Genomic DNA, 26,661 nt, shown 5'->3' with positions numbered 1-26,661 from the left:
GATCATGTCCACTTCCACCACAGTTGTGATTCATGAGTTCCAGATCAATAAGCAGAAACTGTTTCAAAAAATAAATCCTCCTGCCATTCCTCTTGCAACTCTTGCCCAAAATCTTAAAGCTGTGACCCCCTTGTCCTTGTACTGTCAGCTCACGGGTGCAGCTTTTCTTTGTCTACCTCATTAAAACCTGTCATAATCTTGTTCACATTGATCAGATGTGCCCTCGGTATTGTTTGCTGATGTTACCTCATTTGATCATTGTACAGTAGGGAGTGAGACGGTGGCTCAATGGTTAGCACTGCTGCCTCACAGTGCCAGGGTTCGCATTCCAGCCTCAGGAAACTGTCTGTGTGGAGTTTGCATGTTCTCCCTGTGTCTGTGTGGGTTTCCTCCAGGTGCCCCAATTTCCTCCCACAGTCTAAAGATGTGCGGGTTAGGTGAATAGGCCACACTAAATTGCTCAAGGCATGCAGGAAAGTGCAGACTAGGTGGGTTAGCCATGGGAAATGTGGGGTTACAGAGACAGGGTTAGGGATAGGGAAAGGGAAGGGAACTGGCCTGGGTGTGATGCTTTCTGGAGGGTTGTTGTTGAATTGATGAGCCACATGGCTTCCATACTGTGGGGATTCTTTGACTCCTTTCAGTAAGGCAAGGCCTCATAATCTGATACCAGGTGGAGAACAGGAGTGAATTCGAAATGTGGTGATTCTCAAAATTGATTGCATTGTCTCAAGATGCAGATTTTAGTGAATGAAGGGCAGCACTTTGGTGAGATGCAATGTATATACACATTTAAAGGTGCATATCTTAAACTGCTGTTAGTCATAGTTCCCACTGATCCAAGATGTGATGTACAAGTCCCCTGCCTTGTAGCCAGGCTGAAAGCAGCACCAGCAGATGTTGCCTGTACAGTGCGTAGTCTCCTAGGTCAGTTCACTGAATAGTGCTTTTATGTTGAAAGGAAGAGGAATGTAACAAGACGTAGGAGGGCATCAGCTCCCATGGAACTGTACACCTATACATCAGCACTTGTATTGGGCAATGGAGGAAAGTAAATGTCCAGTAAATCTTGCTACTGATGACAATGTAACACATTAAACACAATAGTTGGCAACTATCAGATGAGACATTAATACAAAGCTCAGTCTGGCCTCTCTTTCTTTCAAAAAATGTCTTGGCACAGTTTCCTGGAGAACAGGGAAGTTCTCTCCTGTGTGTTGACCAATATTGCTCTCCACACCAATATCACAAAGAGACAGTATTTGTCATCATCACATAGCAGTTTGTGGAAGTTTGCTCTGTCAAAGTGGCTGTTATGTTTCCTATCCTGTAACAACAGCTATACTTTACAAAGCACACTGTTGGCTATAAAGCACTTTGAAATGACTGTATGTTGAGAGAAATGCTGTAGAAATGTAAGGGTATTTCTTGCTTTCATTAAGTGCAGATCAAATAATTCCCTGCAATTGGAAACTATACCAAGTTTTGTCTTGGGCAAAGTTTGAGACTATTAGGAATTACTTCTTGAGGTACCAGCTTAGGTACAAGGATGAGTCCCAAATGTGACAAGGTTGAAGTCACAGCCTCTTGTTCTGGCAAATATTTTTTGATGGATTGTCTGGTTTGCTGACAGAAAATCAGTTCATGACATCATGAATATCTTGGTGTACTGGGAACTCTCCGTTGTTCCAGGCTTTGTCTCATGTCTACAGTTTAAGTTTGATTCCATTATTATTCCTGCCTGCAACAGTAGTAGACTCGCCAAGTTTAAGGGCATTTAAATGGTCATTGGATAAACATATGGATGATAATGGAATAGTGCAGGTTAGATGGGCTTCAGTTTTTTTTCACAGGTCGGCGCAACATCGAGGGCCAAAGGGCCTGTACTGCGCTGTAATGTTCTATGTTCTATTAGAAAATAGAAAGCAAACTTCTGGAAAAATTAACAGAACAGTCCCGAAATCAGGGAACAAGAAAGTGGTCAAACTTGTAGTGGATTCTAAGCATGAAGGGCCAGCCTAATCACAAGGTACTCACGTGAGAATTAAATTATGTGAGTGGATGAGCAGTACCGCAGTGTAAAATTCCTTATTTTGGAAGAAAAATAATGGGCTTCATGCAGACTCCACGAAGGGTACTGAATTACTTAAAGGTGGTGGTGGAAGTGCTGTAGGGATATGAGCAGACATACATCTCAAAATGTGCAATGGTTTCAGAGCAGTATTCATCCAAATCAATGGATGATGAAGGAGGTCAAGCAAAAACACTACACAAGTTTGCCCTTACCAGATAGCTACTGAGGAAGACCATCATTTCAAGAAATGTGTAGGATTCTGAATGGGTTTGACAAGGTGGACCTGCAAACTATGTTTCCTGTCATGGATCAGTCCAGAACTAGGTGGGAGGAGGTGACACCGTTATAAAATGAGATGGGTCACACTTTCAGAAGAGAGTTGAGGAGAATTATTTTCTTTCAGAGGGCTGTGTGACTTTGGAATTTTTAAAAAAAATTATTGGTGGCATGTGGTATCATCAGCCGGCCATCATTTATTGCCCAACTCCAGTAGCCCTTGAGAAGGTGGTAGTGAGCTGCTTTTTTGAATTGCTGCAGTCCATGTGCTGTACATAGACTCACAATGCCAATAGGGAGGACAAGCTTATGTTCAATAACACGACCTTCATTGTTAACTGGACGAGAACATTCTAAGCATTAAAGACTGTCTAAAAGAAGAAATTTCTTCTCAACTATGTCCCACCCAGGCTCCTCCAGAAGTACCTTCCAAAGTGGTGACTGCTACCACCTACAGATGCTTGGAACTCTGCAGATCCCCTTCAAACTTTGCACCACCCAGGGTTGGAACAATGTTGCAGTTACTACTCTATCACTGGATAAACATCCTGGAACTCCCTTTCTAACAACATGATGCATGTACACACATTGCCCTTCTCCCTTTGTAGATCGCAGAGTTTCAAAAAGGCAGCTCACCACCATCTTCTCAAGGACAGTTAGGGATGAATTATAAATGTTGACCCAGACTGTGACAGCCATATCCTGTGAACAAATATAAATAAGTGACAGACTTGGACAGTGCTTGTGATAAAAGACAAAAGAAGCATATGTTCAAATCGACTGATTTAATGAAGTCCCTGCTCATGCTCAGAGGTGGTGGCCTGGTGGTATTATCGCTAGACTATTAATCTAGGTAATGTTCTGGGGACCTGGGTTCAAATCCTGCCACAGCCACTGGTGGAGTTTGAATTTGATAGGAATCTAGGATTCAGAGTCTAATGACTGTAGAATGTAATACTAAATGAGAGGAAAACCCATCTGGTTCACTAATGCCCTTTAGGGAAGGAAACTGCAGTTCTTATCTGGTCTGGCCTACATGTGACTTCAGACCCACAGTGAAATGATTGACTCTGAACTGCCCTCTGGGCAATTAAGGATGGGCATTAAATGCTGGCTCAGGTGGCAGTGCTGTCATTTTGTGAATGAGTTTAAAAAAAGACAGAGCCATGATTATCTGCAAGGGACTCTCTTGTACAGGGGATAAAATATACATTGGGGCATGTTTGTAGGTACTTTATGCATAGAATGAGCCATCTCTTCTGAATTTGCAGTGGTCACATTTCCATGTGCCTTAATAACTTAACACACAACTGCATGTTTAAATGATAAATAACACTATTTGGAAACTTGTACAACATCTCTACATTGAGGGCACCTGGGACAATGAAATATTCATGATAATCAATGTTACTTCATGTTTTTTAACTTATTTTTTCTCTTTCGACAGACAGAGAAATTCCCAGATGGTTTTTGGTTGGGTGAGCAGCTGGTTTGCTGGCAGATTGGCACCACGCCCTGGCACATCTTCCCAACAATATCGCTCTACCTCATGGGGGAGGCCACTAATCAATCTTTCCAAATCACTATCCTCCCACAAGTAAGTGCGTGCAAGCTGGGTTTGCCCCTCTCAGTTCTAAAAAGTAATGCACTTAATTTTCCTCTAATAATGTTAAAAAATGGCACATTTTATTGAAGTCTTTCATCTGGCACTCATCAGGGTAATATTCAAGGAATACCAATGGTGTTCCCCTTAATTTGCTTTTCTTGTGAATTGTCCTGATGAGTGCAAGGCACAATACTGAAGTTCTATACTCTGAAATGGCTATTATCCTTTATAATGAAGTTTCTTTACTCACTTAGGTCAAATTCAGTTCAAATCACATGGATCTTCTGTGTGAGAATTTCAGTTGTGAGCTCTGTGTTTGGGCCAAATTAACAAATTTATTAAAACTGCCAACCTAAAGCCATCTCATTGGTAGCCATGAGATAGTAGGAACTGCAGATGCTGGAGCATCTGAGATAACAAGATGAAGAGCTGTTTGCCCTGCTGTGTTCATCCAGCTCTTCACCTTGTTATCTCACGGTAGCCATGTATGGCCGGGGATAGTTATCTTAGGAGGTAGGGATGGGCAGACTGCTGGATTTTATTAGAGTGGGAGCTTGTCTTGTGTGGATACTGAAAGTATGTATCCCATTGTGGGAGTGTGTAAAATAAAAATAAGAGGTCGCTCACTTAAAATAGAGTTAAAGAAGTTTCTTTTCCCTCAGAGAGTCGTGAGTCTTCAGAACTCTGTGCTCCAGCCAGGAGTGCAGGAGGAGTCATTGAATATTTCTAAGGTAGAGATAGGTAGATTTTTGATTAACTCATTGGAAAATGGAAAAGGCAGGAATATGGAGTTGAGGCTGCATTCAGATCAGCCATTGAATGCCAGAGAAAACTAGAGGGGCTGAATGGCCTACTACTGTTCCTAATTGGTATGGTCTAGATGAACCATGAACAGAGCAAAATTCTGTAAGCCTGGAATAAAAACACAGATGCTGGAAGGTCTCAAGAGGCACGTTTGGCAGAGAGTGAAATAGAGTTTCGGGTTACTGGCTCTTTGTTAGTGCTGCGATTATTAACCAAGCCTCTGTCTACTCCTCTTGCTTATCTTTTATCTTTCATACTTCAGCCAACAGTGAGATTTGTGAGTGAATCATGGAGAGAACAGGGAGAAGAGCTGAATGAGGAGTGAGAATTATTTCAGCATCCCTCACATTTGGAAGTCCCTTTACTGATTTGGAAAAGAGTTTTCACCACTGCTAGAAGCTCAATGATATCCCAAGCTCAATGTTTCCTTGCTTGCCAGGGGTGACAGATTGAGACAATGGAGTTTGGCAAGTTATTAAGCAACCACAACAACTTATATTTATACAGGAGATTTTAACGTAATAAAATGTTCCCGTGCTCTTTACAAGAGGATTATAAAACAAAATATGACAGCAGCTACATAAGGAGATAGGATGTCAGTTGACAGTAAGCTTGCTGAGTAGTGCATCTTAAAAGAGGAAAACAAGATGAAGAGGCAAAGAGATGTTCGTTATTCCGGAGCTTAGCTCCTACACAGTGGAAAGTACAGCTGCTACCAATGGTGGACTGATTGAAATCAGGGATGCTCGAGAGGCCAGAATTGGAAGAGTGCTGATATCGTGGGGTTTGATGAGATGAACCTGGCTTCCTCACTCAAGTACGCCAAGGCCACATTCTCATCATGGATTTAGGGGGACAGTGGCCTGGTTATATTGTTACTGGACCAATAATCCAGAGGCACAGCAATGCTCCACAAATCAAATCTTGCCGTGACAGCTGGATGAATATAAACGCAAGGAACAAAACAATGGTACTTAAAAATATAAAATCTGGAACCACCAGCCTTTATTCCAGTGACATTAAACATTAAGGCGAGAGGAGAAAGACTTCAAGAGGAGATGAGGGGCAACTTTTTCGTACAGAGAGCAGTTAGTGTGTGGATTAAGCTGCCAGAGTAAGTGGCGGATGCAAGTACAGTTATGACATTTAAAAAACATTTAGATAATCTCATGAATAGGAAAAGTTTGAAGGGATATGGGTCAACTACAGACAGGTGGGACTAGTTTAGTTTGGGAACATGGTTGGCATGGACTGGAGGGTCTGTTTCCCTGCTATATGACTCTGACTGTACATCCAAGCCATTGTCTTTCTGACTCTCTAGTCTCACTTATTCAGATTAATAATTGTACAAACATCCAAAGAGAAAATAAAATTGCTGGGCTAAGAAGAAAGGGTCAGGGAATGAAACTAACAGAGTTGCTGTTGCAGAGAGCTGGCATCAACAGGACAGGCTGATAGCCTCCTTCAGTGCTGTTACTGTCCCCTGTTTTTCTCTCTCCACTCCCAATGCTGGCCGTGGGGATTCTAAGCCTGGGCAATCTCAACCTGGTCGCAAGTGTGTAATTGACCTCCAAAGCTCCATTCGTTTTATTTACAGCAATACCTGCGCCCAGTGGAGGATGTGGCCACTTCTCAGGATGATTGCTATAAGTTTGCCATCTCCCAGTCTACAACAGGAACCGTGATGGGTGCCGTCATCATGGAGGGGTTTTATGTTGTCTTTGACCGCGCTCGCAAACGCATTGGGTTTGCAGTTAGCACTTGTCACGGTGAGTGGAGCATGTCGCAAAATCTGTTTCAGCACTTTTGGTTCAAGAAGACAGCTCAGCACAACCTCTTCCAGGGGAACTAGAGATGGGGAATAGAAATAGGCCCAGCCAGTGATATCCACACCCCCTACACATGAATAAAAAGAATTGCAAAGATGACTCCCGATAGAATCTTCCTTTTATAGCCCTTCTCTCTTTAGTTCTTGCGATTCCAATCCAGACACCATCTTAAATCATGAGTGTCAATCATCCTTTCACTATTGCTGTTCAGAATGACAGGAGAGTGGCCTGTGGTCCCCTCTTGGCTTCTGTTCCATATTCATAGGGAGATGTCTTCTCTCTGCATCAGGGTTCCCTGCTCCTGTCATCCCTCTCTGGCCTCTCCGTTTCAGATCCTCCCTGCTTCAGCTAAATGAACATTAGAGAGCGCGAAAAGAAAATGAGTGTGGACGCTGCAAAATCTGAACTAGGGGCAAAAGGCGTCAGAAATTCTCAGCTGTCCTGGCAGAGATGCAGTCTTTCAGATCAGTGAAACATTGAAGGGGTATGGGCTTTGTCCTTGGCTGGCCATTATCTCAACAGTCCCAGCTGGGAAGGAAACCCAACAGGCCTGGCAGCACCTGTGGACAGAGCAAGGAAGTTAATGTTTCAGGTCGATGAGCTGTTTTTCTGTCTCCACAGATGCTGACAGACCTGTTGAGTTTCTTTTTCCTGGTGGGTATTAGAACATAGAACATAGAACATTACAGCACAGTACAGGCCCTTCAGCCCTCGATGTTGTGCTGACCTGTCATACCGATCCGAAGCCCATCGAACTTATACTATTCCATGTGCATCCATATGCTTATCCAATGATGACATAAGTGTACTTAAAGTTGGCGAATCCACTACCGTTGCAGGCAAAGCGTTCCATTCCCTTACTACTCTCTGAGTAAAGAAACTACCTCTGACCACTGTCCTATATATTTCACCCCTCAATTTAAAGCTATGCCTCCTTGTGCTCGTCGTCACCATCCTAGGAAAAAGGCTCTCCCTATCCACCCTATCTAACCCTCTCATTATTTTATATGTCTCAATTAAGTCACCTCTCAACCTTTTTCTCTCTAACGAAAACAGCCTCAAGTCCCTCAGCCTTTACTCATAAGACCTTTCAAGGATCTGTGTACATGCGCACCGAGATCTCTCTGCTCATCTACATTACTAAGAATCTTACAATTAGCCTAGTACTTTGCATTCCGGTTACTCCTACCAAAGTGCGTCACCTCACACTTGTCCGCATTAAACTCCATTTGCCACCTCTCAGCCCAGCTCTACATCTTATCTATGTCTCTCTGCAACCTACAGCATCCTTCATCACTGGTCTCCAGGATGAACATTTCCCATCAACTACCACCCTCTGTCTTCTTTCAGCAAGCCAATTTTCGATCCAAACAGCTATATCTCCCACAATCCTATTCCTCCGCATTTTGTACAATAGCCTATTGTGGGGAACCTTATCGAACGCCTTGCTGAAATCCATATACACCACATCAACCGGTTTACTCTCATCTACCTGTTTGGTCACCTTCTCAAAGAACTCAATAAGGTTTGTGAGGCACGACCTGCCCTTCACAAAACCGTGCTGACTATCCCTAATCAATTTATTCTTTTCTAGATGATTATAAATCCTATCTCTTATCACCTTTTCCAACACTTTACCAACAAGTGAGGTAAGGCTCACTGTTCTATCATTACCAGGGTTGTCTCTACTCCCCTTCTTGAACAGAGGAACCACATTTGTTATCCTCCAGTCGTCTGGCACTATTCCTGTAGACAATGATGAGTTAAGGAACAATGCCAAAGGCTCGGCAATCTGCTCCCTGGCTTCCCAGAGGATCCTAGGATAAATCCCATCCGGCCCAGGGGACTTATCTACCTTCACACTCTGTAAGATTTCTAATACCTCTTCCTTGTAAACCTCAATCCCACCTATCTAGTAGCCTGTATCTCAGTATTCTCCTCGACAACATTGTCATTTTCTAGAGTGAATACTGTCGAAAAATATTCATTTAGTGCTTCCCCTATCTCCTCTGACTCCACACACAACTTCCCACTACTATCCTTGATTGGCCCTAATCTTACTCTCATCATTCTTTTATTCCTTAAATACCTATAGAAAGCCTTAGGGTTTACCCTGATCCTATCCGCCAACAACTTCACGTGTCTCCTCTGGCTCTTCTGAGCTCTCTCTTTAGGTCTTTCCTGGCTACCTCATAGCCCTCAAGTGCCCTAACTGAGCCTTCACATCTCATCCTAACATAAGCCTTCTCCTTCCTCTTGACCAGAGATTCCACTTCCCTTGTAAACCACGGCTTCCGCGCTCTACAGCTTCCTCCCTGCCTGACAGGTACATACTTATCTAGGACACACAGGAGTTTTTCCTTGAACAGGCTCCACACTTTTGATGTGCCCATCCCCTGCGGTTTCCTTCCCCATCCTATGCTCCCTAAATCTTGCCTAATCTCATCATTATTGCCTTTCCCCAGCTATAACTCTTGCCCAGTGGTATACATATTGTTGACGTAATGGTCAGCCAAGAAACAAACCTGTGTCTTACCGCTGTACTGCTGATTTGAAAGATTGCACCATTGCTTATAGACAATAGACAATAGGTGCTGGAGTAGGCCATTCGGCCCTTCGAGCCAGCACCACCATTCATTATGATCTTGGCTGATCATCCACAATCAGTATCCTGTTCCTGCCTTATCCCCATAACCCTTGATTCCACTATCTTTAAGAGCTCTGTCTATCTCTTTCTTGAAAGCATCCAGAGAGTTGGCCTCCACTGTCTTCTGGGACAGAGCATTCCATGTATCCACCACTCTCTGGGTGAAGAAGTTTTTCCTCAACTCTGTTCTAAATGGCCTACCCCTTATTTGTAAACTGTGTCCTCTGGTCCTGGACTCACCCATCAGCAGAAACATGCTTCCTGCCTCCACAGTGTCTAATCCCTTAATAATCTCATATGTCTCAATCAGATCCCCTCTCATCCTTCTAAACTCAAGAGTATACAAGCCCAGTCGCTCCAATCTTTCAACCTATGATAGTCCTGCCATTCCGGGAATTGACCTTGTGAACCTACGTTGCACTCCCTCAATAGCAAGAATGTCTTTCCTCAAATTGGGAGACCAAAACTGCACACAATACTCCAGGTGCGGTCTCACCAGGGCCCTGTACAGGTGCAGAAGGACCTCTTTGCTCCTATACTCAATTCCTCTTGTGATGAAGGCCAAAATGCTATTAGCTTTCTTTACTACCTGCTGCACCTGCAAGCTTGCTTTCATTGACTCATGTACAAGAACACCTAGATCTCGTTGTGCTTCCCCTTTACCTAACTTGACTCCATTGAGATAGTAATCTGCCTTCCTGTTCTTGCCACCAAAGTGTATAACCACACATTTATCCACATTAAACTGCATCTGCCATGCATCCGTCCAGCCTGTCCAAGTCACCATGTATTTTAATAACATCCTCCTCACATTTCACACTGCCACCCAACTTTGTGTCATCAGCAAATTTGCTAATATTACTTGTAATGCCTTCGTCTATATCATTAATATATATTGTAAACAGCTGCGGCCCCAGCACCGAACCTTGTGGTACCCCACTGGTCACTGCCTGCCATTCTGGGAAAGGGACCCGTTTATCACTACTCTTTGCTTCCTGTCAGCCAGCCAATTTTCAATCCAAGTCAGTATTTTGCCCCCAATACCATGTGCCCTAATTTTGTTCACCAATCTCCTATGCGGGACTTTATCAAAGGCTTTCTGAAAGCCCAGGTACACTACATCCACTGGTTCTCCCTTATCCATCTTCATAGATACATCCTCAAAAAATTCCAGAAGATTAGTCAAGCACGATTTCCCCTTCGTAAATCCATGCTGACTCTGACCTATTCTGTTACTGCTATCCAAATGAGTCGTAATTTCATCTTTTATAATTGACTCCAGCATCTTTCTCACCACTGACATCAGGCTAACCAGTCTGTAATTTCCTGTTTTCTCTCTCCCTCATTTCTTGAAAAGTGGGACAACATTTGCCACCCTCCAATCCGCAGGAACTGATACTGAATCTATAGAACCTTGGAAAATAATTCCCAACGCATCACAATTTCTAGAGCCACCTCCTCAAGGACCCTGGCATGCAGACCATCAGGTCCCGGGGACTTATCAGCCTTCAGACCTAACAGTCTATCCAACACCATTTCCTGCCTAATATAAATACCCGTCAGTTCGTCCATTACCCTCGGTCCTTCAGCCACTACTGCATCTGGGAGATTACTTGTGTCTTCCCTAGTGAAGACAGATCCAAAATACCTATTCAACTCTTCTGCCATTTCCTTGTTCCCCATAATAAATTCACCCGTTTCTGACTTCAAGGGCCCAATTTTAGTCATAACCATTATTTTTCTTTTCACACACCTAAAAAAGCTTTTACTGTCCTCCTTTATATTATTGGCCAGTTTTCCTTCATAGCTCATTTTTTCTCTGTATATTGCCTATTTAGTTATCCACTGTTGCTCTTTAAAAGCTTCCCAGTCCTCCAGCTTCCCACTCATCTTTGCTATGTTATACTTCTCTTTTATTTTTATACAGTCCTTAACTTCCCTCGTCAGCCACGGCCGCCCCTGCCTCCCCTTAGGATCTTTCTTCCTCTTTGGAATGAACTGATCCTGCACCTTCTGCATTATATCCAGAAATACCTGCCATTGTTGTTCCACTGCCGTCCCTGCTCGGGTATTGAACCACTGAACTTTGGCCAGCTCCTCCCTCATAGCGCCACAGTTCCCTTTATTCAACTGCAATACGGACACTTCCGATTCTCCCTTCACCCTCTCAAACTGCAGATTAAAACTTATATTATGGTCACTACCTCCTAATGGCTCCTTTACTTTGAGGTCCCTGATCAAATCCGGTTCCTTTTCATTAAAATACAGTGGATCGCGTTTACATAAGCTTGACCTTTGTACTAGGTACTGAGCCCTGGCAACAGAACTACACCAAATTTGCTCTAACTCACTACAAACTGATAAATTCACAGGGAAAGGCAATTGGATAACAATGTGGGAGGCTGTAAATTGTCACACGGTGGTCCTCTGATTAAACTCTGATGTACGTTTTTAAGACAAGGGAAGCTTCACACCGCATTAAAACCTGGATCTAGAATGGCAAGATACTGACCAAGGACCACATCCCCAATGCTATCAGCTTTTGTACTGATAAGCACACAAAAGGTCTTACATTTATACAAAGAGTCTCATTTGAAGGCCAGAAAAGCAAAGTTGTAAAGGAACAAGGAGAACATGAAGATTTAAATTTCAGTAAAGGAAGATGGCAAAAAGAAAATAGTTTAATGGCCCCAAAAACTTGGGTAAATGAAATAAATCAACTGTCAACATTTGCTGTACTAATTCAGTCTTCTTCTTTAGTTGATTAGTGATTTACAGTAAGTGTCTATGTGGAAGTTGTTAAACAGCTTAGCACCTACATCATATCATGTGGTTTTTAATCAGACTATAAATCTTCCCCTGTATCCACCCATTCTAGATGTAAGTGTGTCTTAATATAAAGAATTTTATTTCACACTAATGTTCAGTAAATGCTCAGGGCAATTGTAGGATGCAATATAAATGTTAATTTTGCTTCACATATTCAGGTACGAAATAACTAAATCATTTAAAAGCAACCCTGGTGTTAAAATGTCTGGATTTATTGTTTCATTCAAGTTGTAGCACAGATCGCTGCAGATTTTCTCTTCATTGCAAAAAAGCTGGAAAGGTTTCTGTGAATGTACCACAAGATTTATAGGACTCAAAAAACTATGATGGCATGGGTGAAGAGGCATTGAGGGCAAGGTGAGAGGAGGAAATAATAATAATTGGCTAGAAAAAAGAATTGTATTTGGTCCTGTTTAGGTGGTAGAATTGGATTAAATACCAATTACACTACAGTAAGAAAATCAGCCAGGTACTCATTCATTCATGTGATCACTCGTGCAGGAAAGATTGCACAATTGCTAGAATGAAAACAGAACTGAAGAAGAGTCATATATGACTGGAAACTTTAACTCTGTTTCTCTTTCCACAAATGGTGCCAGACCCATTTCTCCAGCACTATTTTTTGTATTTTTTTTCTCCTCTATCTCTGCACTCCTCCTCACATTCCACCCTCATGCTGTCTCTCCCCCTCTCTCTATTCTTCTGTTGCTCAGTACCCCTCCCTGTCTCTCTCTGCCTACCCCTCTTCTCTCACTGTTCTCTCTGTTTGTCCTCCATCCTGTGCCTTTTGCACTCTCTCTTATAAACTCACCCTCTCCCTCCCTATTCTCCCTCACCATTTCAATTTCCCCGACCCTCATGTGGTGAGGATCAAAGCAAACTCAAGGGCAACATTTGGACCATCGCTTGATGAACTCACACAAAATATTCCTTGGTCTTTGTGTTCTTCATTCTCCTCAGTGAAGAATGGCTGTTAGGTGGACAGAGCTTTGTAAATGAAAGGCTGGGTGCACAGTGTGGGTCCACATTGCGAATGTGGTCTGTCTCTGACTGACTGGCCTCTCCCTGTCATCATTTCTGATAATGTGCACATTCTAGCTGTGCTGATCCAACCAACATATCTCCGCTCTCCTGCGTTCACTGACTCCATTTCAGCTACATCCCAGATGTAAAAACATAGCAACTAGGAACAGGAGAGGCTTTTTAGCCCTTCGAACCTCTTCCACCATTCAACATAATCATGGCTGATCCTTTGTTGCAAGCCATATTGCTGCCTTCTCTCCACAGATCCCGTTAATATAAGAGAAGATGCCAATCTCTTCCTTGAATATACTCAGTGAGCCGGCTTCTACAGCCTGCCGTGATAGCAAGTTCCACAGGCTTGCCACCCTCTGAATGAAGCAATGTTTCCTTTTCTCACTCCTAAATAGCCTATCGCATACCCTGATACTGTGTCCCCTGGTTCTAGACTTTCCAACCAGGGCAAATATCCTCCCTGCATTTGATCTGTTAGAATGTAATACATTTCGATCAGATCCCCTCTCGTAAACTCGGTAACTACAGGCCCAGTTGAGCCAATCTCTGCTCATACAACATTACTCTCATCCCTGGTACCAGCCTAGTGAATTTCTCACTCTAAGGGAAATATATTGGCACTCATACAATCTCTACAGTGTGGAAGCATGCCATTCAGCCCATCGAGTCCACACCAACTCTCTGAAGAGCATCCCTTCCAGACCATATAGGCCTGCATTTTCCCAACGCTTGCACAATTTTGGAAACCACAGCACCCAGAGGAAACCCACACAGACACTGGGAAAATGGAAGAAACTCCGCACAGACAGTCACCTAAGGGTGGAAATGAACCCAGGTCCCTGGCACTGTGAGGCAGCAGTGTTAACCTCTGAGCTACTCTGCTGCCCTTGGGCAGGGAAAGCAAAACTTAACACAATATTCCAGGTTCAGTTTCACAAATATAACTACAGTAAGGCATCCCAGTGTCTGAACTTGAATCCTCCTGGTATGATCTTGCAATCCTCTTTCTGTTCACATTCGCTTGATTAAATAAACCCACAGCGAATTTGAACTAACTCAGTTCATGTTCTGACAGTACACTTGGTGGAGAACGAAGATGATTTTCTTTTGAGCAGTCAGTGATCCTAAGGCCTTTTCAATGGACTTTATTTGGATTTCGAGAGGATATTTCATCAGGTGAGTATAGACTCATCATGCAATACATAACATAATAGCATTAGCTGGCTGGAAGAAAACAGGAAGTATGCATGAATGGGTCTTTGATGGCCAGGATGTGATGAGTGGGCCCTGTAGGTGTCTATGCTCAGGTCTCAACTTTTTACAGTTTATATCAATAAGTTAAAAGAGGGAGCTAAGGCACAGTAGCTAAATTCACAGACCGCTTCAAGATAGGAAGGAAAGTATGTTGTGATGAAGACATAAGAAGCTGCAGGATGGAGAGATACTTTAAATCAGATAGAGTGTAATGTGGGGAAAATGGGAAGTTGTTCATTTTGGCCAGAAAAATAGAAGAACAAAGTATTGCTTCTGAACTCTGAGGCGCTAAGCGACTTGTGTGTGTTGCTGTATAAGTAGGTATACAGGTGCAACACATAATGGAGAAGGCTAATCTGATGCTCTCCTTTATTATGAGAGGAACTGAAAACAAAAGAAGAGATGTAATTGGTGGCAAAGTGGACAGTGAAGAAGGGTTTTCTAAGGTTACAAATGGACCTTCATCAAATGGGTCAATGGACTGAAAATGGAGATGGAGTTCAATCGGGATAAATGCAAGGTATTGCATTTTGGTACAACAAACAGTGCTTATACACTATGTGGTAGGACCTTGGGTAGTGTTGTGGAGCAGAGGGACTGAGGGGTACAGGTACATAATTCGTTGAAGTTTGCGTCACACGGTTCAGAAGAGATTTACCATGATTTGCCGGGTATGGAAGGTTGGAGTTATCAAGAAAGGTTGGATAGACTGTGACTTTCTTCACTGGACTGGAGGAGTTTGAGAGGTGACTTTATAGAAGTTTATGAAATCATGAGGGGTAGAGATAGGATTAATGGTAGTTGTTTTCTTTTCCCCTAGGATGGGGGATTTCAAGACTACAGGGCACATTTTTAAGGTGACAGGGGAGGGATTTAAAAAAGACACGAGGCACAATTTTTTTTTACATAGAGGGTGGGTTGTGCGTGGATTGAACTGCCTGTGGAAGTGGTGGATGCAGGCACAATTACAATGTTTAAAATACATTAAGTATATGAATAGGAAAGGTTTGGAGGGACATGGGCCAGGAGGAGGCAGGTGGCACTAGTTTAGTTTGATATTGTGTTCAGCATGGACTGATTGGATCAAGGGGCCAGTTTCCATGCTGTATCACTCCATGACTCCATGACTCTATGTTATGCCTCAGTTATAATGACAATTGGTCAGACTATATTTCAAAAACTGTGTGCAGTTTTGGTCTCCTCATTTACAGAAACATGTAAACACATTAGAGGTGGTTTAGAGGAGGTCTACTAGATTGATGTCTAGAATGAGTGGGTTGTTTTATGTAGATGGGCTGGTTTCCACTGGAATTTCTAAGAGTGAGGGATGACTCAATTAAAGTCTGTAAGAACCTAAAAAGTCTTGACAAGATGGATGTGGCATCAATGTTTTCTCTTGGGGGGTCAGTCCAGAATGAGGGAACATTGATTAAAAATTGGGGGCTCACCCTTTCGGGACAAAAATGAGGAGAAATGTTCACTCTTCGAGTGTTGCACAACTTTGAAGACTGCAAAAGTGGTTTCATTGGATACTTTTAACTGTTGTTAGGCAAGAGAATCGAGAATTATCAGGGATAGATGGGAATGTGGAATTCAAAACACTAACAGATCAGCCATGATTTCATCAAATGGTAGAACAGGCTCAAAAGACCTCTTGGTACATTTCTGCTCCTATTTTGTACAATCAAATAAATGTTGAATTATAATGTAAAAACCGAAAAAACTGTTTCTAAAAAAAACGGAAGTTGCACGAAGAGCTCAGCAGGTCTGGGCTTACAATTATAATGAGTTCACTGCATCATGTCTGAGGTCAGTGATCTGAAGCTTGCGTTGATGGTCCCAGTTATACATTCCATTGTCCAGCTCAGCAACGGGATGAGGCTGGCTAACTCTGACCCATGATATGATGCAGCTTATGCAGCTGACATCAGTACAGTACAGTACTTTCATAAGGCTTCAGCACCAATGACTGCTCAAAGGAAAATCATCTTAGTTCTCCATTTCTAAATGCAATCCTGTGAAAAGAAATTCTACACCGAGATTACTGTCCAAGCATGAACTGAGTTCAAATTCACTGTGGGATTATTTAATCAAGCGAGTGCAAACAGAAAGAGGATTGCAAGATCATTTCTGGAGGATTGGAGTTCAGACATTGGGATGTGTTCCTTTTGTTATACAAGGCTTATGAGACTGCACCTGGAATATTGTGTGAAGTTAACAAAGTGTGAAGCTGGATGAACACAGCAGGCCAAGCAGCATCTCAGGAGCACAAAAGCTGACATTTTGGGCCTAGACCCTTCATCAGAGAGGGGGATGGGGAGAGGGTTCTGGAATAAATAGGGAGAGGGGGGAGGCAGACCAAAGATGGATAGAGGAGAGGATAGGTGGAGAGGAGAGTATAGGTGGGGAGGTGGGGAGGGGATAGGTCAGTCCAGGGAGGACGGACAGGTCAAGGAGGCAGGATGAGGTTGGTAGGTGGGAAATGGAGGTGTGGCTTGAGGTGGGAGGAGGGGATAGGTGAGAGGAAGAACAGGGAGGCGGGGACGAGCTGGGCTGGTTGTGTGATGCAGTGGGGGAAGGGGACGAGCTGGGCTGGTTTTGGGATGCAGTGGGGGGAGGGGAAGAGCTGGGCTGGTTGTGTGGTGCAGTGGGGGGAGGGGACGAACTGGGCTGGTTTTGGGATGCAGTGGGAGAAGGGGAGATTTTGAAGCATGTGAAGTCCACATTGATACCATTGGGCTGCAGGGTTCCCAGGCGGAATATGAGTTGCTGTTCCTGCAATCTTCAGGTGGCATCATTGTGGCACTGCAGGAGGCCCATGATGGACATGTCGTCTGAGGAATGGGAGGGGGAGTTAAAATGTTTCACGACTGGGAGGTGCACTTGTTTGTTGTGAACCGAGCGGAGGTGTTCTGCAAAGTGGTCCCCAAGCCTCCGCTTGGTTTCCCCAATGTAGAGGGAGCCACACCGGGTACAGTGAATACAGTATATCACATTGGCAGATGTGCAGGTGAACATCTGTTTGATGTGGAAAGTCATCTTGGGGCCTGGGATGGGGGTGAGGGAGGAGGTGTGGGCGCATGTCTGGCACTTCCTGCAGTTGCAGGGGAAGGTGCCGGGTGTGGTGGGGTTGGAGGGGAGTGTGGAGCGGACAAGGGAGTCACGGAGAGAGTGGTCTCTCTGGAAGGCAGACAGGGGAGGGAATGGAAAAATAGCTTGGGTGGTGGGGTGGGATTGTAGATGGCGGAAGTGTCAGAGGATGATGCGTTGTATCCGGAAGTTGGTGGGGTGGTATGTGAGGACGAGGGGGATTCTCTTAGGGTGGTTATTGCGGGGGCGGGGTGTGAGGGATGCGTTGCGGGAAATGCATCACAAAACCAGCCCAGCTCAACCCTGCCTCCCTAACCTGTTCTTCCTCTCACCTATCCCCTCCACCCACTTCTAGCTGCACCTCCATTTCCCACCTACCAACCTCACCCCGCCTCCTTGACCTGTCTGTCCTCCCTGGACTGACCTATCCCCTCCACACCTCCCCACCTATACTCTCCTCTCCACCTATCTTCTCCTCTATCCATCTTCGGTCCGCTTTCCCCTCTCTCCCTATTTATTCCAGAACCATCTCTCCATCCCCCTCTCTGATGAAGCGTCTAGGCCCGAAACGTCAGCTTTTGTGCTCCTGAGATGCTGTTTGGCCTGCTGTGTTCATCCAGCCTCACATTTTATTATCTTGGATTCTCCAACATCTGCAGTTCCCATTATCTCTGATCACAATATTGTGCCAAGTCTTGGTTTCCTGACCTAAGTGAGAACATACTTGCCTTAGAGGGAGTGTAGCAGAAATTCACTTGGCTGATACTGTGAATGGCAGCACCATTGTATGAAAAGAGATTGACTTATGTAGCATGCTGCTCCCAAATTCCATCTAAATACTCCCCTCAACGGAATTCCAAGACTAAGGGTGGCAATGTGGTGCAGTGACTAGCACAATGACCTCACAGCGCCAGGGACCCAGGTTTGATTCTACCCTCGTGTGGCATTTGCACATTCTCCCCGCGTCTGTGTGGGTTTCCTCCGGGTGCCCTGGTTTCCTCCCACAGCCTAAAAATGTGCAGGCTAGACGGTTTGGCAGTGGGAAATCTGATTGTGTTGAGGGATGTGTACATTAGGTGGGTTATGGGGAAGGGCCCTGGTAGGATGCTCTGAGAGTTGCTGTGGACTTGTTGGGACAAAGGGCCTGTTTCCACACTGTAGGGATTGTATAAAAAAAAATTTGGGTTTGGTTGGATCACCTGCAATCTTTTTTTTTGGGAATGTCAAACAAAGATCTCAGGCAAGAAGTTTTGCTTTCCACTGAAGTGAAGTTTTTGATACCAGGACGAAAGAAAATGATAGATGCTAAAAAATCCACAAATTGTAAGGGCTTCTCATTGACAGCTCTGCCTCCCGCGCTCAGAAACTAATGTTCTCTCCTTTGCTTTCAGTGCACGATGAGTTCCGGTCAGCTATGGTGGAGGGTCCCTTCTTTAGCACCAACATGGAGGACTGCGGCTACAATATTCCCCAGACGGATGAGTCTACGCTGATGACAATTGCCTATGTGATGGCAGCCATCTGCGCCCTCTTCATGCTGCCTCTGTGCCTCATGGTCTTTCAGTGGCGCTGTTTCCGTTGTCTTCGCCATGATCACGATGACTTTGCAGATGACATATCGTTGCTGAAGTGAATAAGGAAGAACTGTTCAAAATGGAAGAATATCTCCCCCTCTCCTTTTTAACTAAGAAGCAGTTTACAGCGATGGATAGAACAGCAGGTGTTCCAAGAATCAAAAGCGAGAGTTGAGGTTCATGATTATTGTAGTGTAGACAAAATTACATCCCCCACATCCCCCAGTGTGCAGGCCCTGCCATGTTGTACTATCTTTCAGTCAGATCATTTCCTTGAACTGTGACTGAATATCCGTAGGGCAGACCAACAGCCCAGTGACAGTGATGTTCGAGAATTGAATAACTCGACAAGGCACACAAACTCCTCCTCACAAGAGACGTCAACTAACTGAAAGAAATCCACTTGAGTATCTCCAAAAGGAAACTGTAAATATTAGCCACAGAGAAATATTTTTTATTTGACAGATTCCTCACCTTGATCATACCCAACCTAATTCCATGGTATCTTCTACTGGACCAATAGCAAATACATGAGCAGTGGAAATTGTTGTTAATGACATCTGCTTGATTTTTATCAGTCTCTAGCCTGTGCAGCCCAGCAGTGGCCATTCACTCCTACAAATTGAGTGCAACGTGGTTTTACATTACCAGCACATTGACACTACCTTACAGATATCATTTATAATGCATAGTGTTTACATTTATGTGTAAATATCCAGAAATATATGCATTATAGTAAGTTGCATTACATTTATAGGGCAGCATTGAACAATGTGGCATTGCAGTGACCATTCAATGCCTTTTGCCTTCTTTCGCTCCTGAAGACCATGAGTCCTCATGCAGTAACTTTTTAATGTGTACTGGGCACCCTCAATAGTTGTCTTAAATGGTCATTTATGAAATGCAAGCCCAACTGACATATGTCAGTGTGTCCATGGATCTCCATGGGAGATGATGCTGCCATTTACAAATTAGGCACTTTTCCACAGAGGGCACGGATAATGGTCGATATTGGGAGTTGAGGCTGCTGTGGCCAGCTGTACTGTTTTCCACTGCTATTCAGAATGAAATCAGGTCACTCAGCACACCGACTGAAGATTAATCTTGGGAACTTCTGGCTTGTATATTTGTATGTGTGTCATTTATTTAGTATCTTGATCAAAATGCCATTGAGAGGAATCTTGGCCAATGTGACATGACAACTGCAACCCAACTGCCTTATACAGCTGTTCCTGAGATAGCGCTACTGTGGTTACTCTTGTGATTTGATGGTGTTTTAATAGCAGTGCTTCAACTTGAAATTAGAAAACTAAAGCAAATCTTCATCTATACAAAGGTCAAAGGGCCAAGGGGTCAACTCCTGCTCTTTGTTCCCATGTTCTAATCTTTAAAACTAGTAATATTGGCCCTGTTTACACCACTGACATATCCTGTGACCAGGCCATTGGCTAATCTTTAACACATGGAAGTAAATTTGCCATAGTCCCAGAGGACAATATGGTTGCTGCCTCACCAGAGAGAGAGAGACATGAATTCATTAACATCTAAACTGATTAGGCAATACTCATTTGTCAATCTGCCAAATCCTTTCACCATATGTAGCCATATCAAACTGCTGGTCAGTGACAGAATTAATCGACACTTTGTGTTCATGTTTCACCTGTTCAAAAACTAGGTGCAATTTGTGGATTCAAGTTTTAATAGTATCTCAATATTACTTCCACATAGTTGCCCCACTGTTCACATGGGTTTCACATAAGTATTCAGTATCTGGATATTTCAGCATAAATGTTCATGAATGTTATAAGCAGTTATTGGCAAAGGAAGCAATTGAAACATTGATTCTTGTGCATCTGGATGATAGGAGTGTTGAGAGATTAAGACTGTGATATTGTAATGGCAGGTGGTCTGCAATGAGGTGGTATTGGTATTTTGTGATTTACAATCTGAGGGAAACTAGATAGTACCCTTCTAGGAAATGATCAAGGAAGACAGGGTAGATGCAGCAAGGATCCTTGCTCTAGCTGAGAGGGTTAGAACCCAGAGTCATGGTTTCAAAATATGGGTAGACCATGTAGAATTTGAAAACAGGGAGAATTTCTCCTCTCAGGGGTGGTGGCGCTGAAATCTTTGGAATTTTCTCCCCCAAAGAGTGGTGGAGTACTATGACTGATGAAGGGTCTAGGCTCGAAACGTCAGCTTTTGTGCTCCTAAGATGCTGCTTGGCCTGCTGTGTTCATCCAGCTCCACACTTTGTTATTTGAGATTCAACTTTTGTATGTTTCAGACTGAATTTGATAAGTTTCTAACAGGAAGAAAATCAAGTCATACACCAGTGCAGGAAAACGGTGTTGACAATCAGCCATAATCTCATTGGTTGAAAGTATGAAACTCAAAGGGCTGAATGGCCTACTCCTCCTTCTGTTTCTTAATTTAGTCACTTGGTAGGATAGAACTTGTGTATTGCTGAAAAAAAATGTTGTTAATCACCTCATCAAGATAACTCACAAGAAATATCAACAGAAAGGAAAATAATACTAATACAATATGAAAAGAGAGTTCTGATTGGTTGGCAATTGGACTCTAATTGGTGCCAGTGTTGCCACAAAGAATGCACCAGTTAATGATGATTGACTATATACTGTCAAGTTTTGCTTAAATTTGATTCAGGTAGATTGACTGTTATTGGTCAAGGCATTATCCTAACAGTTGAACCAGAGAATGGTGTCACTTACTTTGTTGAGTTGAAAAAGGGGCAGTTTGTGTACTTTTTTTTGTCTACAAAGACCAGAACTTCCAATGCATGGAAGTGCACCAATTTATAATTATCAGTCGAGCTCACAATGTGGGCACTGGAGCATACTGGAAGCTCTGTTCTGTGCACACAGAAAGAAGTTGTACACACCCTCTTCCTGTTTAAATTTAACAAAATAGGTGACAACCATTCTCTCGTGTATTTTTCAGGGCAAAACCTTGATCAATCAGAGTCAACCTGCCTGGTTTAAAAATTAAACAAATCCTGACAGTTAACTGTCAGTATTAAGTGGCAATGCCTGTACCAATCAGAGTCCTGTTCCCAATTAATGAACTATCCCCTGATACAGTATAAAGGTTGCTTTTCCTTTACATTGTTATATTTGCAAGTTGTGGTGATGAGTTCAAGACAGAAAACATTGACAAAATGTGTCTTTTTTTTGCAACAATTTATTAGTTCCTTAAAATTGCATGTTCTCATGCCACTAGCATAAACCAGGCTGAGGGCAGCATAGAGAGTCTGGGCAATATCATGGTGGGGGGGGGGGGGGGACAGGAAATACTGAAAGGAGACAAATCCGACTGAGAGGAAGGACCAGAATTCAAGAAGTGAAGGAGATTGAGAAAGGTTGCAGAAATTATGGAGTTGGTAAAGGGAGAAATTGGTTCAACTTCTGGCAAGAACGTTTGAGGTGCAGTCACTTTGGCAGCTGAGACTGTTTCATGTCACCATGTGAGGGGTAGACTGGACACAGCTTAAATGGAAGTGAATCAATGTCACAATGGGAAAGGGAAACATTTAAAGAGAATGATAACAGAGCAGGGACATGACCGGGGGAAGGGAAGGAAATTAACAGGATCACATTGGGAGGGACTGGTGCTTGATCCAGTAACATTGTTTCTGTCGAGATTTGAGAAAAGCAAATCATTTCTTTTTTAGTAGACAACATGCAGCAGAGTCACTGACAACATTTCTTGCAGTCAGCCGAAGAAATTGTTTTGTTTTCTAAGGGGAAGTGACAGCTTAGTGGCATTCTAGAGACCTCAAAATCTTCCGGGGAATGGGTTTAGAAGCCCCCGCAACAGATGGTGGAATTTGAATTGAATAAAAATCTGTAATTAAGAGTCTAATGATGATCACAAATTGTTGATTGACAGAAAACCCATCTGGTTCACTCATGTCGTTCATGGGAGGAGACTGCCATCCTTGCCTTGTCAGGCTGACGTGATTCCAGACCTGCAGCCACATGATTGACTGTTAACTGCCCATTGGGATGGGTAATAAATGCTGGTTTACCCAGTGATATCCTTATCCCATGAATGAATAAAAAAAATTCAATATTTTAGGGACAAATGACTATTAATAGAACATTTGTTCTCCTAGTCAACATCGTCACAATGTAGATATCACACCCCAAAGTGTCCAAAGTATTTAAAATGAAATATTCATAATGAAAAATAAAACCAGACATTTTGAGCTAGTTTGTTTGTCTCTTTACAGATTGTCTGTTATTCAAAGGAAGAAGGCTGCACATTAATACACAACTGTCAGTCTCTAATAACTCCCATAGCAATGAGACTCAATAGACTTCAGAATGTCCTTATTTGCATTGCTCCCCCTGTAAGAAGTATTGCAATTAATGGAGCCAGTTCAGGTTAAACACTGCTGAGTTTTAGCTGCCATAAACATAACAATGTATGAATTCAAACCCAGATAATTCATGAGCAATTCCACAGGAGATCAGCAACACCATTTTTTTAAAAAGCAACAAGTCTACTGTGTCCAATTTTGGGCCCACACCTCAGGAAGGACATACTCGCCCTGGAGCGTGTCCAGCGGAGATTCACACGGATGATCCCTGGAATGGTAGGTTTAACGTATGATGAACAGCTAAGGATCCTGGGATTGTACTCATTAGAGTTTAGAAGGTTGAGGGGAGATCTAATAGAAACTTACAAGATAATGTATGGTTTAGAAGGGGTGGACGCTAGGAAGTTGTTTCTGTTAGGCAGGGAGACTAGGACCCGTGGGCACAGCCTTAAAATTAGAGGGGGTAAATTTAAAACTGAAATGAGACGACATTTCTTCAGCCAGAGAGTGGTGAGCTTGTGGAATTCATTGCCGCAGAGCGCAGTGGAGGCCAGGACGTTGGATGCCTTCAAGGCAGAACTCGACAAATTCTTGATCTCACAAGGAATCAAGGGCTACGGGAAGAGTGCAGGGAAGTGGTGTTGAAATGTCCATCAGCCATGATTTAAATGGCGGAGTGGGCTTGATGGGCCGAATGGCCTTACTTCCACTCCTATGTCTTATGGTCTTATGGTCTACTCCATCTGCCAGATGTCCCAGATAGATTTATGACTCTGTATTATTCTGGAAATTTATGTTCACGTTCTAAAATCTCTGAGAAAAGTTATTTTTGATCTGATTACTAACCTGGTTAACTAAGAAGGCAGGTGCACACTTGAGAAATAATTAAACCTACAAATGGACTATGAATATGAATTATTTTTCAATAGACTTTTGCCCTTCTTCTATTGGGTTATTTTCCTCAATGGATTTGATCAGAATTTATCGGAAATCTATATTAAACTGATGCCCTAATTAAATCTGTGTCACAGTTTGACTTCAGCTCTAATATAACAGATATGAATTTGAAATCCTCATCTACTCAGTTATTGCAATTAGTTAGTGTACAGCACTGTGCCAAGTGGGTCAGTCAAAATACATGGCTAATGTTATTTTGCTTGTAGTCTTTAGAAACATGATTTTCTCATGATCCAATATTGACTGATGAAATGACAGGATTTTGACCAATTTACATTCTTCACCTTATTGTCATTTGCAAAGTTCCTGATTTCCCAGGCTAGATTAACAAAATAACAATATTTGCAAGATTAGTTTAATTCCAACTCTGATATTCAAAGGAGTATCTCTAAACGCACATGCACACTGATATGTCATTACAAGAATATTGTTGCATGGATGGTACAGATTAGTGCCAGACTCTGTAAATTCAGGTACATTAATTCAAAACTCATTGTGAATACTAATAAGGTAAATGTGCCCACCTTGTCAAAATGATTTCAGGAAAGTCAAAATCCAATTCTGAAGGGGAAAATATAAGACACGGCTCAGTAATTTGGCAGTCACACTCATGAGAATTCACTTATGAGAACTGTTACTGTCGGATAAATATATAGACAGTGGGGGAAAGGATGCTTAAAATAAATTGCAATTAAGGCATATGTTGGGAGATTTAACCTGCAGTTAAATAATGGAAATAGTGTTCTGCACAGAGCCTTTGACAGACCAGCTTACTACTGGGTCAACACAACCAAATATAATGCTCACTTCACCTCCTGTTTGAAAAGCACCATAGATGTTACTAGAAAGTTAGTCAAAACCAAAAAGACACTAAAATGCATTGCAGCTGACTTTAACAAACTCTGACTAGAGAACAAAGAACTTCAGATGCTGGAAATATGAAACAAAAGCACAAATTGCTGGAGAAACTCAGCAGGTTTGGCAACACCTTTGAAGAGAAAGCAGAGTTAACGTTTCAGGTCCGGTGACCCACACTCTGTTTTCTCTCCAGGGATTTATCATGGTGGCATTTTGCTTTGAATGCCTGACATCACACTCAGGACTCAACTTATTATCAAAGGTGCTGTTCAGAGAAATTATTATTAAAGTGCAATCCAATTTGCAAGGCTTTAATCCTATTATCAGTGTCTCTGCAAGAAGCTGTGCTCCTACACGGCACATTGTGGTGAGCATTTGTGGACAGACTATTTCAATTTGAAAGAACAGCCAGAGGCCAACTCAACATTTAAGCATTGAAATGACAGCAGTTTAATCAAGAATAGATACGTTCGATCTAATTTGCCAAACAGCTGCATCACCTGGTCGGTGGTCTGTAATTTGGGAAATAAACACTTCACTCCATCTATCGTTAGAAAGTTACAGATCTGATATAAAATATTAAGATGAACTTTCAGGCTCTAAACAGTGGTATGGTGATGGACTGAGCCATAAGCAATAGTGCATCACAATCTATTTACATTGCATATCATTCCAAGGGGCAGCAATGAATACACAACAACAGAAGCTGCTGGAAAAGCTCAGCAGGTCGGGCAGCATCTATGAAGAAAAAAAATCGGAGTTAACGTTTCAGGTGTGGTGACCCTTCCCCAGTTCCTGGTTCGGAGGAAGGGTTACCAGACCCGAAGCATTAACTCTGATTCTTAGATGCTCCAGACCTGCTGAGCTTTCCCAGCAACTTCTGTTTTTGTTCGTGATTTACAGCATCCGCAGTTCTTTCAGTCTTTTAACAAGTGCACGACTTCTGACTTTCTCCTTGCTATGGTGTATCTTGGCCATATATAGTAGAATGTGAAGCATTCTTCTTTCTTCAATGTGGTGATAGAATCATTGATGGAAAATGACTTTTTTTGAGATTCCTGATTGATTGTCAGAAAATGTGAAAAAGAGGGAAATTAGAATTATTTTAAAGGGCTGTTGAGATATGCAATTCATTGCTAAAACAATACTATTGGAAGAAGGGTCCATAATAGCTTTTATATGATATTTGGATAAATATTTGATAAAGCAAAAGATTTTAACAAGGTATAAAATAGGGATTTTTAGCAAGTCAACACAGGCTTAATCGACCAAATCGTCCCCTGTTATAAGATTCCAATTCTAATGCATGTATTAAACTTAAGTTCAATCATAATTGTATTGTCATGACAGCAAAAGAACAGGATTTTTGACCTAAAGAAACTATGTTTGTGTTTCACAAGATCCTCCTTTCATGATTTTTCAACTAATCTTTTTATCATTATCTTCCTGTTCCTTTCTCCATTGTGTTTTTCTAACTTCCCTG

At 42.7% G+C, this 26,661-nt stretch overlaps 1 protein-coding gene across 1 annotated transcript in view; it reads left to right on the top strand.

Annotated features, from left to right (window-relative positions):
* The window catches only part of bace1 (beta-secretase 1), a 134,783-nt gene extending 111,527 nt beyond the window's left edge, over positions 1–23,256 (top strand). The window contains exons 7-9 of the mRNA XM_048562131.2: positions 3,798–3,947; positions 6,358–6,529; positions 18,836–23,256. Of these exons, the coding sequence (XP_048418088.1) occupies positions 3,798–3,947; positions 6,358–6,529; positions 18,836–19,077 (564 nt within the window). The 3' untranslated portion in view covers positions 19,078–23,256. The remainder of the gene's footprint in view (positions 1–3,797; positions 3,948–6,357; positions 6,530–18,835) is intronic.
* Positions 23,257–26,661: the final 3,405 nt, after the last annotated feature.

The sequence above is a fragment of the Stegostoma tigrinum genome, chromosome 32 (genome assembly GCF_030684315.1).
Source record: "Stegostoma tigrinum isolate sSteTig4 chromosome 32, sSteTig4.hap1, whole genome shotgun sequence".
Classification (NCBI taxonomy): domain Eukaryota; kingdom Metazoa; phylum Chordata; class Chondrichthyes; order Orectolobiformes; family Stegostomatidae; genus Stegostoma; species Stegostoma tigrinum.
Note: the sequence above shows the minus strand (reverse complement) of the source record. Positions and strands in the feature narration are given on the sequence as shown.